Consider the following 18,139-nt stretch of genomic DNA (forward strand, 5'->3'; position numbering starts at 1 on the left):
TTAATAAGATTAGAAATAAAATTGCTCTTTTATAATGGTAAAAAAGTATGTGGAAATTAATTTAAAGGGGCAAATATCGCCATGGGAAAGTTGGTGTCTGTTATTGATCAGAAAGTCCTAAATTTTTTTTTTTTTTTTTCACAAGTGCTCCTAAAGAAAAATGTTAGCGTAGAGTCCTGAAGTTTCAAATCTGTTCCTGCTGCCGCTGAGCCAGAGAGAGCAGTTGTCATGTATATGTATAAAACAACTTCACAAACAGTCTTTTCAACCAATCAGTATTGTTATTTCTGTCTTACAGTAATTCAAAGTATCACAGAAGTAATGGGATAAAAGTTTATAGTTTGGATATAAACACTGATGTCTTTGAAAGCGATCAAAATAGAGCGAATCACCTTTTGAAAGTAACACGGTGCTTCAAATAATGATTATATCGAATACATTGTTACACCAGTAGGTGGCGATAAGTGACTGTTAATAGTTTGTCATTGAATCATTTATTTAAGAGATTTGTTCAAAAACACTGATGCATCCAGTATTGAAACAAGTGAAATCTTTATGAGTGAGTCATTGAATCATTCATTCAAACCAATTTTTTTTTTTTTTTTTTAAATAATTCATTCTAATTTATTAAACATTTTTAGATAGACTTCAGCAATTAATATTTTGTCAGAACCTCTAGTAAATTTTATTAATATTTTATTTAGTTGTCTGTTTAGAATCGTGGGAGAATTGTGATCTCTGTTTATCCAGAATCATGCAGCTCTAATAAATTCCTAGTAATTTGTACCTATTTTACAAAATTCTGGGACTTGACTGTGATCTATAATGATATTAGCTTTACATGAGACAGCATTATTTTTGTATCATTGAGATACTGTTATGGTTTTTTATTAATATTTTTAATTAATTTTTATTTTTATACTTTATTTTCACTTTGTTTCAGTTTTAAACTTAATTATTTGTACAGTTTTCTATACAGTTATCTATACAGTTTTTATTACATTTTATTTTGGCTTTAGTTTTAGCTATTTTAGTACATCAAGTTAAACTAAATGAAAATGAGACTGAAATTAAGTTAATCCATTCAGTTACAGTTTATTGTAACATTTTTTTTTTTATGGTTTTTAGTTTCAGTTACCTATAATTACCCTTAACACGAACCTTCATAAATTGGCATTGACAAAGCTTTAATTTTTATAATGTATTTCTGAGTGAATTTTTCAGTGAATATACAGTAAAATAAGGTGGCATTGGAGAGTATAAAGTGATATTTTCACAATCCAATTAAAAAAAAAAAAATGTAATATTACGTCAGCACTCCACTACAGTGAGAGGGAGATGTTAAGAAGAAAAATAATAAAAGTGAACAATATCACAAGCTTTTGAAATCAGCCTGCTTGTATGGCTCTTGTTTCTGTCAATTTCAGAGATGGAGAGAGTTATGACTTTTTGATGAGAGATTATGTATTTTTTTCTTTACTATAATAAAATGTGCTCAATAACACAAGGAACATTTAGCAAATTGGTCAGTTTTTATTTCAAGTTGACTTTAATGTATTTATGCATTTTTACTGAGAACTTGCAGGGGCCAAAGGTTACAAATTGTTTTTTCTCCATTTCAGATTTTTCCACGTGATCTGTCGTGCATGACCACAATGATCACTTTTGAATACCTCATTCAGTTGTGTCAGAATAAAGAGCAGGTGTGCCCTCTCAACAGTGTCAAAGATGCTCCAGGTATAAACGTCCACCATCACCTGTCTCCTGCACACAGTCGCAATCAATTTGCGTGCACAATGTGATGTGATGTAGTAACTCTTGTAGGTGAGGTCCCCGCCACCACCGCCGCTGCTGCTGCTGATGACTGCATACACACTGTGCCTTTCCAGTTTGACCTGATGAAACTCTTGCCCAAGTGCCAGCAGATAGAGCTCTTCTTCTACACCTTTAGCCGAGGTACAACTTGATCATTCATCCACTTCGACCCTCGTCCTGTCCTTTCTTACATTCACATTTCTTTATTCAACCATCAAATCAAAGCCTTGTGTCACTGCGTTTCTGTTGACCTTTAACCTCTTCTACAGAAGGGCAAGTGGACGCATCCTGTAGCGCCTCCTCTCTGCCCAACGACCTCCTCCTCAGCCTCTTCCACGGTTCTGTGCAGAATGAGCTCAGTGATCGAGAGATCCCATTGACGGACGAGGATCATGTGGCGTTCATGCATCACATCCTGGAGCGGGAAAGAGATGGTCATGTGGCTCCATTCTCACTACCTGTCATTAAAGGTGATTCGACTTTATTTTTTTTTTTTTAAAGCTAAAATGTCTATGGTATTCATGCAGGAAAATACAAATTACACTACTGTTCAAAAGTGTTGGGTAAGATTTTTTTGGACACTTTACAATAAGGTTCATTTGTTAACATTAGTTAACTACATTAAATAACATGAACTAACAATAAAAAATGATTCTAAAGCATTTATTAATCTTAGTTAATGTTAACTTCAACATTTAATAATGCATAATTGAAATCAAAAGTTGTATCTGTTAATATTATAAGATAAAGACCTGAACTAACATGAACTAACAAAAAACAGTTGTGTTTTTATTAACTAACATTAACAAAGATTAAGAAATTAATACTTTTATCCAGCAAGGATGCATTTAAATTGATAGTCAAAAGTGAGTGTAAAGACATTTATGTTTTCTGTTTCAAATAAATTGTGTCTTTTGAAAAAAAAAAAAAATAAGTTTCCACAGTTTCCATAAAAATATTAAACAGCGCAACTCTTTTCAACATTGATAATAATCATAAATGTTTCTTGAGCAGCAAATAGGCGTATTAGAATGATTTCTGAAGGATCATGGACACTAAAGACTGGAGTAATGATGCTGAAAAATCAGCTTTGATCACACAAATAAATTACGTTTTAAAACATATTCAAATAGAAAACAGCTATTTTAAATTGTAATAAAATTTCACTGTTTTTACTGTATTTTTGATCAAATAACTGCAGATTTAGTGAGCATAAGAGACTTTTTTTTTTTTTTTTTTTTTCCAAAAACATTAAAAAATCTTACCAACCCCAAACTTTTGAACAGTAGTGTATACTCCATTATTAGTGGTTAACCTCCTTGATTTAGGAAGGATAGTGCTCCGAACCACAACAGAGCTAGCATGAACCAAGAAAAACTAGCTTGAACAGCTCTGTTTCATACCTAACAAAGTCCCTTAGCTGTTGTAAATTCACTGTAAACCACGGCTTCTTGGGGCTTATTGCTTTAGTTAGTCCTAATAATATTAAACCCAGAACATTTCTTTAATTTCTGGAAATGCAGAACAACCACCAATGGTTTGTTGTTTTCATTTACTCTTGCTAAAGTGTTTGATAAATTTAATAGCATCATGATCAGTGAAGGAGAAACAAAATGTTTAAACTAAGTAGATGATTAAAAAAACTGTGTTATTGAAAGACTTCATGCTAATGGATACCAGACTTCCCAAATGAAGCTTTAAGTTATTTATTAGCAATTAGTAGTGACATAAGAAGATATCCGTCTAATTAATTTTATCTCTCTCTGTGTGTGTGTGTGTGTGTGTGTGTGTGTGTGTTCAGAAGAGAGCTTGAAGCCTCCGGAGAGGCAGGACACAGTTCTTTCTTTCCACACTATAGGAAGCAGTAAAGAGGTGACGGGGTCCTCCAGCACACTACAGGTACTTCATCTCGTATTACATCTCCACTAGAGTTCAAATGCTCATAAATTATGTACTTATGTACTCAACCGTGTGGTGTATGAATGTTATAAGGTTATTTTGTCATTCAACTACATAATTAAAGCTGCAACTGTTCAGTGCATTAAGTGTCCAACATTCCACACTTTTTTCACTTTTTTCGGTTAATTAATTGCATCATCTGGGTATTTATAGTGCATTTTTTGAATTTTCAAAAAGTAGTGTGAGCACACTACTCACACTATTTATACTACAAAACAGCATAGAATAGTGCATAAGTACGCAAATTGGGACACACCTGCTGTCTTCGGCTAGTAATTCAAATGGAGCACCTTGACAGTTGGCTGGAAACTTTATCAGGAATGTAGTACATTGTTGTAAAATTGTAAACACAATTTTTAGAAAGATAATGGAAATGGAAAGACTTTTGTGACAAATGCCACTTTGATTGTCTGCTGTGGAGCTCGCGGGCTTGCAGGCTCGGAAGAAGTGCATATCAAGGGCGCAAAGGAGTGCTCGCGAGTACCCTTCTGAAACCTAAAATGACAAGTGGGACACCCTATGGTCTTGTGGAGTTAAGAGGCTCTCGGCGGCCTTTGTAAGTCCACAAGACCGCAAGTGCACATGAAGTGTGTCATTTGGAACAGGGCCAATCTGACCTTCACTGTTGAAAGTGTCATGCCTTTTATAGCACAGTGGAAATTTTAACATCAATTTGATCTTGCCTGGGAATTGAAGCTAGTGTTCCTTACACCATGACTTGCTAGTTGAGCTACAGGTGCATGCTTGTCTATCACTAATAAGCAAGGGAAAACTGCCAAACATTGCGTTATTTTTATATTTTCAAATAAAAATAAAGCAAAATAAATTTTCATGGCTGGTAAGAAATATTTAGAATTTTGTATATAATAATATAATTACTTTGTAATATATATTATTAATTATTAATATATAATTAATATAAATATATTATATAAATATATTTATATTATATATTATATAATTATATTATATAATATATTATATAATTTGTTTCAAACTGCTTTCCATTTTGGACCCCTCTCATGATAGTGACCTGTACAAACCATTTAAAATGCTTAAAATGATGTCAGAATGAGGCTTTAACAGTTTGACCCCCTCACACTTCAGCATCAGAGTTAGATTACTTGTGTTATGTAAGTGTAACATGTAAACTACCTTTCAAAAGTTTGGGGTCAGTAAGATTGTTTTTTTAATGTTGAAAACAGTTGTGTTGCTGAATGTTTTTATGGAAATCATGGTATATTTTTTTTTCAGGATTCTTTGATGAATAGAAAGTTCAAAAGAACAGCATTTATTTGAAATAGAAATATTTTGTACCATTTATAAATTGTTGTTGTTGTTGTTGTCAATTGTGATCACTTTAATGCATCTTTGCTGAATAAAAGTATTAATTTCTTTAAAAAATAAAATAAAATAACATTAAAAAAAAAACTTACAGACCCCAAACCTTTGAACAGTAGTGTACTTATCTTTCTGTTGTTGGCAGAGTTGTTACAGTGTGTGTTTCTTTGTTCCTGGCAGAGTTTCAGCAATGCAGATCTTGTAGATGACGAGCCAGCTGGCCTGGAGCAAGACGGCTTATCTCCTCACTGGAAATGTTACGTCAAATACATCAGCCATCAGCAGATCCTGCTCACTTTCCTGCCAGCTACATTTACAGGTGCATCATCTGTCAATGCCACACCAATTAGAACTTGGTAGTCTTTTATGTTTGCACACATTATGAGATTTATGTTATTTTACTGCTTTTTACTTAGCCACATACTTTCTTGGCTGAAAACAAGCGACATGCCCATAGTTTAACCCATCAGTGTTTGACCAAACTAATATTACCTACTTGAGAATGTTAGCAAACTACCATTTGGTGGGTCTTTAATACTTATAAATGTCAATGTTAGAGGAAATTAAAACGATGAAAATAAATGTGAAACCATGCAGATTGCAAGTTGCTGGTATTAATATTAAATCATTGTTTCTTAACTTAATATTCATTATGAATGTTTTAATTTAATTCTTATGTATTATTATTGCATTACATTTTTATTACATTTTTATTATATTATTACATTACAATCTTTGTTTTGACCACAGATGTGCAGCTTTTGATGTCTTCTGGACTGGAAACTGAACCTCCAATCAACAGCAACCTCCTGGAAGAGGAGGAGACCTGTAGTCACGGCAACGGCCAATCACAGGCAGACTCCATCAGCAGTTCTGCCAATGGTCCACAGGTTGCTGCTGATGTTGGACCTGGTCAACATGGAGAAGATATCAGGGGCCACCCGGCGTCCAGAGAGGGGTCCACAGTTGAACAAGAAGCAGCGTTGGAGACGTCTACAGAACAAACCAACATGAACACAAGAGATGCAGGTATGGGATTTAAATTCTATTACATGTTTTCAGACAGGGTTTGACACAGCAAAGTTGCAGAAATTACAGAAACTAAAACCAAACAAGGGAGGTTAGAGGCATTTCAAATCAGGGTTATTATAGTTAACTAAAACTAAAACAGTAAAAGAACTTTTACTTTCATGTTAACGGAAATAAAATTAAATATAAATAACTTAAACTTAAACAAAAAATTAAAGTGATAGTTCACCTAAAAATGGAAAATTATTCCATGATTTACTCACCCTCAAGCCATCCTAGGTGTATATGACTGCTTTCTTTCAGATGAACACAGTGTTATATTTAAAAATATAAATATATTGGCTCTTCCAAGCTTTATTAGAAATCTAAAACAAGAATCTTTAAAGAGAATGTCGGAGGATTTCGATATAAGAGAAGAGGATCTTGAGTTTGTTGGCCAGCCCTATTTGTTTGAAACGCAGGAGGTTTTAACATGGCTGGGAGAGATGTTTATGTCCATAACTCTGTCCTGAAACTTTTAGCTTCAGAAGAGAAGGACAGCGTGCAGTTTATGGAGCCTCAAAAGCGAGACTGTCACATCACATTCAGCAGACAGGTGTCTCAGCAGAGCGGCACTGACGCCGCACGACCCCGCTGCCCCATCTACATCTACAACTGCTCACTGGACTCCCTCAAAGAACAGCTGGTCCATCCACGGTCAGGACGGAAGCCAAGAGACGTCTTCTTCAGGTACTGAGACACATGTCCACATGAAAGCTACTGTGCCTAGCTTGAAGGTCTCTGGTCATAAGCTCTGTTCCAAACCCTATAGAGTGGCCTACTGTCTAAACAGCTACCTTCTAAGGCAGCGTCTGAAATAGGACCTCAAAAGTGACTGAACTTAAATGCTCTTCATTAGCAAAACACTGCACGCTCTGCATAAAAGCACCAATAACATCCTTAAAGGCACAATATGTAAGATTTTTGGATTCAAATGTCCAAAAACCACTAGAACAGTGTTTATAATTTTCTACTTGCGTTATCCCCGATGTTTAGAAGAATGTTTAAATCCAGAGAAATAAGCAATTTTAACCAGGACACGGACCATGTCTGTGCGTCGCCTATCCGTGACCATTCCTGCGTTTCCTTCGCTTTCCGGTTTTATATTGTAGAAACCATCGAAACACCAAAGACACTTTAGTATGTTTTATTAGATAAGGGAACAACTGTTTGGATACATTTATAGACAGAAATCTAATCATTTTTATATAGCTCAACATGTTTAGTTTTATTGTTTAAATCTTGTTTTCTTGATTTTCCGTGGGTACCATGATCTAGCTTACTGCAGTGTCCAACAAGTGTCTCACAGCAGCTGCCGAGTGAACGCACAGAGTAACGTTATAGCATAATTTTCAACACATTCAAGTGTATCTAACATGATAAACAGCTCTGTGTTACCCCATATACGTTTGACTGGAAGAAGCTCCAGCGGAAACTGCAGCATAATATAAGTTCTGCTGCTCTCAAGGCATGTGTTGCACTCGTCTCTCATTAGCAAACGCTCCAGCGGCCTCGTTCACAGCACTACCACAGCACTCGGCCCTGATCTGCTTCATACTATAGTAACGTTAATAATCTTATCCATGAACAGATTTCATGGATAAGATGCCCGAGTCCCGTCCCAATTCTTTTCCACCGACTGTGAGGTGAAGACGACATCTCCCATTACTCCGCGCTCAATCTTGGCATCATCAAGCTACGCCTTTCTTTTGAATAGGCGACCTCTAGTGGCGAAAATTTACATATTGTGCCTTTAAGGCACCAGTATACTCACAGCGCAATTTGTGAAGTCTCTCAATAACAAAATAAACACACAACAAAAATGACAAAATGAGAAAAAAGCAGTTAAGAAAGCATCTGATTATAGTGATGTACATTTGTTTGCACAAGCTCTGCAATTCGGACCTCCAGTCAAGTCTAGTTTAGTTTTATCGCACTTTATACAATAGATTCCTTTAAAGGGGACCTATAATGACCCTTTCACAAGTCTCTGGTGTCTCCAGAATGTGTCTGTTACTATTATAGCTTGTCAAATTTGTCCCTATTTGGGTGTAAACAAAAACATGCCGTTTTTGTGTGTCCCTTTAAATGCAAATAAGCTGCTGCTCCCAGCCCCCTTTCATGAAGAAGGCGGAGCTTTAACAGCTCACGCTTCAATTGTTGAACAACAACAAAGTTGAAGCATCTCACGCAGCCAAAATGAAGATTGTCAGTAATGGTGTTCAGCCTTATATTGTTCAAACCGGAGTTGGACACTGATGGAGAGACTCAGGAAGAAGTTACAACTTTTAGAATGCAACTGGATGTTTCTGAATGGTTAGTGGATAAGTTTATGTAGTAGCTGTGGAGTTGATTCAACTCAAGCATTGATTCAAGCGTTGAACTGACCCTCGTTTGTGAAGCAGTCCGACATAAAATGAGTGCATGGTAACAATGCTCTACTACAACAACTCTTTCCCTTCTCTAAAGCAGCCCAACATGGCCTCATCCCCTTTGTTGCATGTTCCCGGGGACAGGGTTTATGTCAATTTTGGGGTTTGTGATGCCACCATACGTAATCGCTACGAAGGTGTTTACCAGCCAGAGCGAACTTTTCCGGAAAATTAGCTTTGACAAGATGTTTCGAACTCCAGAAATGAACTCAGAACGAGCTTCATTTTGATTTTTTTCAAAATGATATCACACAAGTTTGATTTTTCGATTTCACTTGAAGTATATCGGGACCTTTATGATGTCTAAAAATGATGCCTAGGTAGGCAGCTCGCTGTGTTTTGGAACAGAGCTTTTGTGTTTGATCATTTCAGAGGGCATCATGTGGTCATCCTAATGTTTTATTGTCTGGTTTCTCTTTGGATGAGAAGAGCTCAAGAGACAGACACCTGGGAGTTCAGTCAGCAGCCCAAATACAGGTAGCCCTGCTTACTGCTTCCTGCTGCTGCCGCCCTATAGCGGGGACGGGGCGGGAGGGTTATGAGGGGGCCGTTTTGGCCCTGTTACACTAAGGATGGTCCTTCTTTCTTTCCCTTTCTCTGGAGGGTTTTGCTGTTCTAGGAAAGTGACTGCAATGAGGGGATATCAGGCTTCAGAAGACTTGGGTATGGGTATGAGGTCTTAAAATAACAGAACGAAAGCAAACTTTTATCTCCGTATATGCACTACTGTTCAAAAGTTCGGGCTCAGTAATTATGATTATTATTATTTTAAAAGAAAGAAATACTTTTATTCAATAAGGATGCATTAAATTGATCAAAAGTGACAGTAAAGTCATTTAAAATGTTACAAAAGATTTTATTTCAAACAAATGCTGTTCTATTCATCAAAGAACCCTGAAAAAAATGTATTACAAATGTTCACAAAAGGTTTCAACATTGATCAATTATTATCATTATTATCATGATAATAAGAAATGTTTCTTGAGCAGCAAATCAACATTAAAATATCATGTGACACTGACGGAAATTCAGCTTTGCCATCATTGGAATAAATTACATTTGGAAATATACTCTTATAGAAAAACAGTTATTTTAAATTCTATGATCTGCGGTTATATTGTTATTGATTCAGGCGCACAGTGATTTGGATTGTTCTACATTGTTCTACATTGTCTAATATATTTTAAGACCTCATTTCCTGCTGAGGGTTATTTTTTCTGCCTTCTGATGTTCAGTACCAGTCAAAAGTTTGGATGTGTGTGTCTGAATGTCTGTTTCTGACTTTCTGATTACACTCGGAAAATAAGCAATACGAAAATGCATATCCATCATATGTCCTCCATGTGTTCTTCATGCATTTTCAATACAGTTTCAAAAGCATCCCAAGATGCATCTCATGATGTTTTTTGATAAATGTCTAGCGTGAACAGAGCTCAAATGTAAGGGAGGGTTCATTTGTCTCACATTTTTGGCATCCATTTGAGTTTTCATGGCTTTTAAATGGTGAAAAGTGATTAGATTTGTCCAAACTTTTGACTGATAGTGTACATACTGAAATTTGGAGGTTAGTTCCCTGCATATAGACATTTAGGAGATCCCAAGGCATTCAAAATTAGGGTAAAATGACTGGAATATAATGTAACAATATGTCCTTTTTTTATAAAATGAGTATTTGTTGTCAGTCTTTGTTAACCTGGTATATTCAACTGATAAACGTCTGTCTTGGTGGTAGTGTCTGAATACTAAGTGCTTCTTTGAACAACACGTTTTAGGGAACATATTATGTTGGTGTCCTCAGCGTCTTGATTGTTTTCCACCTGGCTTTTCTTTTTAATGTATTTTTCCTGCTTTGTTGAACACAAAAAAATGGTAAAACCTATGCCGTATATTCTTGGATATTGTTGCTTCATGGCTGTAAAGCTGTTTTGCATGCTCTTAAAGGGTTAGTTCACCCAAAAATGAAAATTCTGTCATTAATTACTCACCCTCATGTCGTTCCAAGCCTGTAAGACCTTCATTCATCTTTGGAACACAAATTAAGATTTTTTTTGATGAAATCAGAGAGCTCTCTGACTCAAGTCATGTTTAACGTCATAGTTTCATCCTTACATCTACTATAAATTCAACATATTGTTAGTCCTGAGATTCTTCACATCTGTGAATAAATACGCATGGAATGCTCTTTAATGGTGTTAAGAACTTTTGTCTGGTGTAGAACTTTTGTTAAGCATAAGAGAGGTTCTGGGTTCTAATCTGCCCTCATATAGGTTTTTTTTTTTTTTTTTTTTTTTTTAATTAAAAACAAAGGTGTTCATCAGTGATTGTATATCAAGAGCATGGACACGTTTGCACGCATTTTGTTTTGTGATTTCACCGGAACGAATTGATTGTCTCCGCAACTGTGTTAAGCGATAGATTGAAGCGCTCTTCTATGTGAAGTCTGTGCACGAACGCCAAGAGAACACCTCACCACTGACAGCGGCAACAAGCACTCAGCGTGTTTTTAAAAAAAACCAGCACATTCCATCGCCAGATCCCCTCTTATTTAACACAAAAAAATGAATTGCTAATCAAATGGAGATGTTTATTTTGTATTACATCCGTGCTGCAAGATGTTTCAAAAAGTGGTTGATTTCAACCCTGAAAATTTCAACCTTGGCAAAAAGTGTTGGGGACATGTCCCACCAGTCCCACCTGCAAATTACGCCTATAAGCAACGAGAATACTTTTTGTGTGCAAAAACAAAACAAAGACAATTTATTCAATTTCTTCTCTTCCATGTCATTCTCCTATGCTGTTTACGTTGTATAGACAGTGCAGTGCTTTCAGGTTCCAAAGTCAGAACGCCGGCTCAGTATTGGCCGACACTGTACACGTGAGCAGTACAACGTATGTGTGTAACTGTGTTCTGTGTTCTGACGCAGAACATGGAAGCTCTGCACTGTGCTTACTACTTCAACAGCATAGGAGACTGACAGGGAAGAGAAGAGATTGTTGAATGAAGTCATTATTTTTGTTTTTGCGCACAAAAATTATTCTTGTCGCTTCATAAAATTAAGGTTGAACCACTGTAGTCACATGGACTATTTTAATGATGTCCTTAGTACCTTTCTGGGCCTTGACAGTGGTAATTCAGTAATTGCTGTCTATGGAGGAGTCAGATACCTCTCGGATTTCATCAAAAATATCTTAATTTCTGTTCTGAAGATGAACAAAGGTCTTAAGGGTGTGGAACGACATGAGGGTGAGTACTTAATGACAGAATTTTTATTTTTGGGTGAACTAACCCTTTAAAGCTGGTTTGATTCTGCTGCTGACTGGTTTGATATTTTCCCGTCCTCTTCAACCACAAACACGACTAGTATTTACATTTGATAATCGTTTGGACAGTGTAGATAAATGTAATGTCCTATAATAAATTACCTATTGCACTGGAGAATATAAGTATTAAACTTGGGAATACTGATGTATCGGCTGCTAATATTTAAAATTAACACCATCAGCAATCATCCATTTAGAAATTATTTTTAAAAAATAATTAATTAAACATGTTTATTGTGTTTAACAGGGTATATAATCACCTTCTTTCTACATGTAATAATCTAGAAAATAAAGAGCATGTATTTGCTTCTTTTACACATGTCGGATAGAGATGATTGTTGCATGTTGTCTCTGTTTTCTCACGCTATTGCGTTTTCAAGATGGTGTTTCAAAATTTTTTCAGAATTGCAGATTAGAATATTTATTTATTTTTATTATTTTTCTTACATTGTGCTTGTCATATAACGTAGGTCTGACTCAATGTTACTTCGATAATAAACAGCTCTTGTTTTTTTTGTAGGGCTGTAATTGAACTGCGTTTAAATTTAAATGCATCAGCTAAAATCAAAATGGTTATCTGATCTCAAAAGTTGAAATAAGTGACAGAAAGAGCGAGTTTTCCAGAATGGTGCGTCCCTTATTTGAATTGGGTCTTACTGACTATTCCTGCTGCTTGTCTCTGGTGTTTTAGGTTGGTGTCTGGTGTAGTGTTGTGGAAAATGTGTGGCAGATTGTGGCCTCGTGTTATCTGGTGTGTGTGTTTGTGTGTGTGTCTCTCTTGGCAGGTCAATCTCTCAAGAGCGCAGCAGCGCCTCTTCCTGGACTGAGCTCATGACGCACCCTCACAAACACAAAGAAGTGGCAAACTACTGCAGCCTTCTACAGGAGCACTACTACCAGAGCTATGTCAAAGGTCACACACAAACATATGCATATATACATATAGTTAGAATTAGACGAAGTGTGCACATCCAGCAGGCAAAAAGCTCAATGAGGGTGCTCAACCACAAAAAGAAAACAAACAAACTTTGGGGCAGAAAATGTAAATGTAAAATGCAATTAGTGTCTTTTTCATGGCAAATGATTTCATCAGTCTTATGCCTGTGTTGATTGACAGGTGTTTATCGCAGTCTGCAGCAGTCGTACAACGTGAGCTCGCAGGACGTACTGACGGCCATGGACTACTGCGAGGAGTCGCTGCAGGAGATCGACATCACTTCCTTCCTGCAGACCCTGTGCGGACACATACGTGTGTTTCGTGAACGTCACGAGCTGCACAGCTGTGTCAACGTAAGCAAGTCCAGTAACGGTCCCACCACCTTCATCATTGGCGAGGGAGAGGATGATGGAGCTGACAGAGCCACACTGGTATCTTCATCCAGGTACTGACCACAGAGCAAAGCATTGTGGGACTTGTTGTTAATGCTTTGTTTTCATTTTATCCAGATATTATTCGTATTTTTGTTAAAGTATTGAACTGGAGGATGTGAGCGAAGCTGATTCCAGAGGAAAACTCTCTGTCCCCTCCTCCCCGCTGGACCTGGATGAACCAAGGTCTCCGAAAATCCCAGAATTCCCTCTGTCTCTTCTCCAGTCCCAGCAGAAGTGTGAAGTGTATCCTGATTTGCACAAAATCATACAGGTACGGCAGACACCAAGTGTTGTGAGGGATGTAGAAACAGCATTTTTAAAATTGTATTAACAATATCACGCATTCTGTTCATTTTTGCAGGATAAGTTCATGGAAATTGGTGCTCAGTATTTCAAGACTGTACCGTCCAACCCACATTATTTCTTTTACTGCCTTCCATCTTCCAAAAAAGAGGTGTGTTATTGAAATATTATAGCATTCTGTTCTTTTCAGTGATTTTGAAAATGCATTTTTGATGAGATAAAAAGACACCGAATCAATATAAATGAATACCTTTCTATTGTGTTGCAAAAATAAGCACACAGCATGACTGAAGTAGTCCTATTCATGAGCAAATGTCTCTAATGAGCGAATAATTAATGAGTTATCGATTTTAATCAGTTCTATCCATCAGTGCTTACTTGGGTATGTGGGTTTTTTCTTTTTGCTCAAAACCACAGCTGTGTAGGAAACACTAATATAGTCTTACATTAATCAAACGTTTGATTCAAATTAGCGCTGAACTTTACAGCCAGATACCTTGTAAACATGAATGGAACCTTAGACTCAGTAACCATTTTCCTTTCCTCTCTTTCATCATCTCCAGGAGGACTCAGAGAGGGAAGGAGAGCGGAGACCCAGTGAAGAGTGTGAGGTGTCTGAAGCTGAACTGGCTACTGAAGACGGTTAGACATCATTTATGACACACTGAATGTTCAGTTTGTTACCTGAGTGCGTACTTTTTAATCAGAAATATCTTCCATATCGAAGTGTCCAACTCAGGCTGTTTTGATAAAGTTCATGTTCAGTAACTAATTTGACATTTAATGCCATTTGTAACACATTTAAAGGTGCACTCAATAATATTTTCCTCACTATATATGTTATGCATAAAAAAATTAATAGTGTTTTAAAAAATGATTTAACAAACCAGTGGGACTTTAACTCTTTCAGTGTTTTTTTTAAAAAGTTGCTAGCGACCGCCAGCATTTTTGATCATTTCATGTAGAGATGCTCCGATTGCAATTTTCTTAGCCGGTTCCAATTTCTGATTTTTTTTTTTTTTTTTTTTGTTTTTTTTTTTTTGTTAGTGTGACCTGCTGATCCGTTTTTTTGCCCAATCCGATTTTCTTTCTAAGAACCATAATTGACAGCATATACAAACAAAAATCTACTTTTCTTCAAAGCAAAGTTTTATTTTCATAAAAAAAAAAACACAAGTGAAAAAATGTCAGTAATAAAATAAGAACAAATAAACAAATTGCGAACAACAGCACAAATTAATGCAATAGAATATTTTAGCTAGTCATTAAGTGTGTTCCTGACTTAACCTAGAAAACTTTATTCTAAGATTGAGCTCAACACACAAAGACAGTTTTCTTCAACTGAAGAAGATTTAAATGCTTACACGCAGAATTTAAACGGCGACTGATCGCAACTGTCTCTGACTCGGCGCTTTTGGGCATAATCAGCCGTAAGTATCAAATTACATTTATAATCGGCCTTACAATCATTAAGTGTGTCTCCGGCTTTAAATAGGTTTTTATTCAGGTAAGAAATACTACAGAAATTAAAGTAGTCAAATGTAAAATAACACTGGATAGTCTTCATTGTACAAAATTAAATACAGATTAATTCTTACAATTAAAGTTATAAAGGTTATTCAGTCAAGAGCAGAAAGTGATTTTCTTTGTCTTTTGTTCTTTTATTAACATGACAGACAGCAGCAGGAATATTAGGCTGCTGTCACCTTGAAGAGTTTATGCATGGACCCAACATACATGCGCTCTTTTTCTCAACTATTTAAAGTTCCAAAACTGACTGTGTTTAATTGAATACTCACCAAGACGGGCATCAATTTTGTATGTATTTGACCATTTAAGCTCAGTAAGCCACTCATTTTGGTACTTGAGACTCACAAGCTGTTTTAGACTGAGAGGCGGCTTGTGCACTCCACTCATATTGATCACTGGTGTACGTTCTTTGGGTGTGAGTGTGAAACCTGTGGGAATTAGTGAATCTATGCGCAATACAAGCACTATTTAACTGGAGCAAATGAGATGAGTGAGAGGAGGCGGGTGTGTGTTACTTCACCGTCGGAGAGAAGAGAGCGAGAACACTCAGCTGACATTATGGCCTGTGCCGCTAGTAACAAAATGGATCGGCTCTGAATCGGAAAGACGTGAGACTGACCTGTTGGTCACCGATCGGGGCCAATCATGCGGGAAATCGGCCGATTCCAATCCCTGGCCGATCGATCGGTGCATCTCTAATTTCATGGCCCCCAGAATATTTTGTTGAATGAATATCTGAACATGCAATATATGAGAAGAAAGGACAGAGCCTCTTGTTTTAAACAAACAAATAAACAAACAAACAAAAAAGTTTTATTCTAGCTTTATGCATTCTTTTTTATTAGCACTTGAATGTGGGTAAGTTATATTTAAAAAAAAAAAAAAAAAAAAAAAAAAAAAAAATTAACAAAAAGCTGAGAAAATATATATATATATTTCAAAGACTACAACATGCATAGGCAATACTTTTATCAATTGTTTCTGCTTCTTTTTTGCCTGTGTTTTGATCTGGAGATTTTGCACTCTTTCAGAAGTTGCGTAATAGCGCCCCCTACCATATAACAGTGAAAACATGGAAAGTCTGAACATTCCTTCAATGGCGTGGAAAGAGTTAACTGGTTTGTGAAAAGTTAGCAATGATATTATCGGTTAATATTTTTAGAATATTAATTAGCAGTTATTAATTAACGTATTAGCAGTTTCTAAATGTAAATGAAAATTGTTATGCTTGTAAATGAGATTTGTTCTGTATGTAAATGAGCTTTGTTATGATTAGCTCTCTTCTTCACATTAAAAATCATGTTAATAGTGAGTTGCTATCGGCAAGTTGCTAAATAAGTACTAAGTGGGTATTTATGTGATATGTAAATGTGGACGGTCTTATGTTAATGATCTTATGGTATGACCAGGAAAAGTCATGAGAATTTTTATTGTGAATAAAACTTAAATCATTTAACTAAATCTATTGATTCAAAGGATTGGTACCTAAATACATATGACAATATGCCAGAGCAAAATCCTCATCCATTGTTCAAGAGTTATTGTTAATTAAAACTAAAACTATTAAAAATGATTTTTAATTAATATGAAGCTGAAATAAAACATACGTATTAGATGAAAACCTTAATCAAATTCGAAATGTCACCTTAGTAACTAACTGAAATAAAATAAGTTTAAGATGAAGCACTAAAATTGCAGAAACTTAAATTGAAATAAAAATGATTTAAAGCTAAATAGAATATAAAAATAAAACTATTAAAAATCTTTTTTTGTTTTTTATTGAAATGAAGCTGAAATAAAATATACGTATTAGATGAAAACCTTAAACAAATTAGAAATGTTACCTTGGCAACTAACTAACCTTGGTGCACTGAAGATGGCTGCTATCCAAAATGTTTGTCTTTTTTTATCCCCTGTTGTGATTTATTAAGCATCTTCTAAAGGACATTTTTTTTTTAGAGTGCAGACCTTTTTTTGGATGTAGATGTTTCAGTCTTAACACCTAATTAGCTGGGAGACCGCTGTGATTCCTATCGCTGATGAATCATTCACAGCAAGCCTAAAACATTTAATAAGCACTTTAATAGGGTCCATTTTGATTTCATGTTATTTGTAAAGTTATATGTGAAGTCTTTTGCACTTCTTAGTAAACGAAGTGTATTAATCTTTTGCATATGCACAGAGAACGTGTCCGGCTGTTGTATCGTGACGGAGAGTGACACGGATCTGGAGGTGGAGTATCAGGAATGTGGGAATGGCAAAGCGGAGGCTGGAGAACAGGAAGGAGGTGAAGGCGTGTCCCCATCTGACTCCAACACAGTCAACCAGGATGAGGATTCCTTCAGTATTCTAGACGGAGACTCTCTGCTGGAGGTGGAGGGTCCGCAACCGGAGATGCCTCCTCTGTTTGTGCACCTCACCTGCTCTGTCAACATGAAGAGCTGCCATGGCTCCATGCCAACGCAAACGCTGCCAACCTGCCTGGGTAAGACACTCAATCCACTGCTGAGCTTTCTGCCATTGACTAAACCTGTTTTCTACTCTTACAGCCATTTAACAGGGTCATATTCTACACTTTTGTAGCATTTGTTTTTTTCCCTGAAGTCCACTTATAATATTATTCTAAATCATAATTTTGTTTTTCATTGCCATTCCTTTTAACTAATGTCCTGTAAAGGTTTACATATACTTATTACAGTATTTTGACACTTTTATCTAAATCAACTTGTAATCGAGTAACTTTACAAGCAGTTTCTAAATGTAAATGAAAATTGTTATGCTTGTAAATGAGATTTGTTCTGTATGTAAATGAGCTTTGTTATGATTAGCTCTCTTCTTCGCATTAAAAATCATGTTAACAGTGAGTTGCCATCGGCAAGTTGCTAAATAAATACTAAGTGGGTATTTATATGATATGTAAATGTGGGCGGTCTTATGTTAATGATCTTATGGTATGACCAGGAAAAGTCATGAATTTTTATTGTGAATAAAACTTAAAT

At 36.0% G+C, this 18,139-nt stretch overlaps 1 protein-coding gene across 14 annotated transcripts in view; it reads left to right on the plus strand.

The window, feature by feature from the left end:
* Positions 1-18,139, plus strand: part of LOC127514061 (KICSTOR complex protein SZT2-like) — a 105,788-nt gene that overhangs the window by 19,042 nt on the left and 68,607 nt on the right. For 12 of the 14 annotated variants that reach the window (XM_051896420.1, XM_051896429.1, XM_051896422.1 and 9 more), the window contains exons 20-33: positions 1,623-1,737; positions 1,825-1,956; positions 2,085-2,285; positions 3,617-3,714; positions 5,296-5,434; positions 5,866-6,144; positions 6,666-6,873; positions 9,045-9,092; positions 12,722-12,849; positions 13,054-13,318; positions 13,407-13,578; positions 13,669-13,761; positions 14,174-14,252; positions 17,323-17,625. In XM_051896420.1, coding sequence (XP_051752380.1) covers positions 1,623-1,737; positions 1,825-1,956; positions 2,085-2,285; positions 3,617-3,714; positions 5,296-5,434; positions 5,866-6,144; positions 6,666-6,873; positions 9,045-9,092; positions 12,722-12,849; positions 13,054-13,318; positions 13,407-13,578; positions 13,669-13,761; positions 14,174-14,252; positions 17,323-17,625 — 2,260 coding nt within the window. The remainder of the gene's footprint in view (positions 1-1,622; positions 1,738-1,824; positions 1,957-2,084; positions 2,286-3,616; positions 3,715-5,295; positions 5,435-5,865; positions 6,145-6,665; positions 6,874-9,044; positions 9,093-12,721; positions 12,850-13,053; positions 13,319-13,406; positions 13,579-13,668; positions 13,762-14,173; positions 14,253-17,322; positions 17,626-18,139) is intronic. The other 2 variants (XM_051896424.1, XM_051896433.1) reach the window with 1 other exon arrangement.

This window comes from Ctenopharyngodon idella, chromosome 6 (assembly GCF_019924925.1).
Source record: "Ctenopharyngodon idella isolate HZGC_01 chromosome 6, HZGC01, whole genome shotgun sequence".
Lineage (NCBI taxonomy): Eukaryota > Metazoa > Chordata > Actinopteri > Cypriniformes > Xenocyprididae > Ctenopharyngodon > Ctenopharyngodon idella.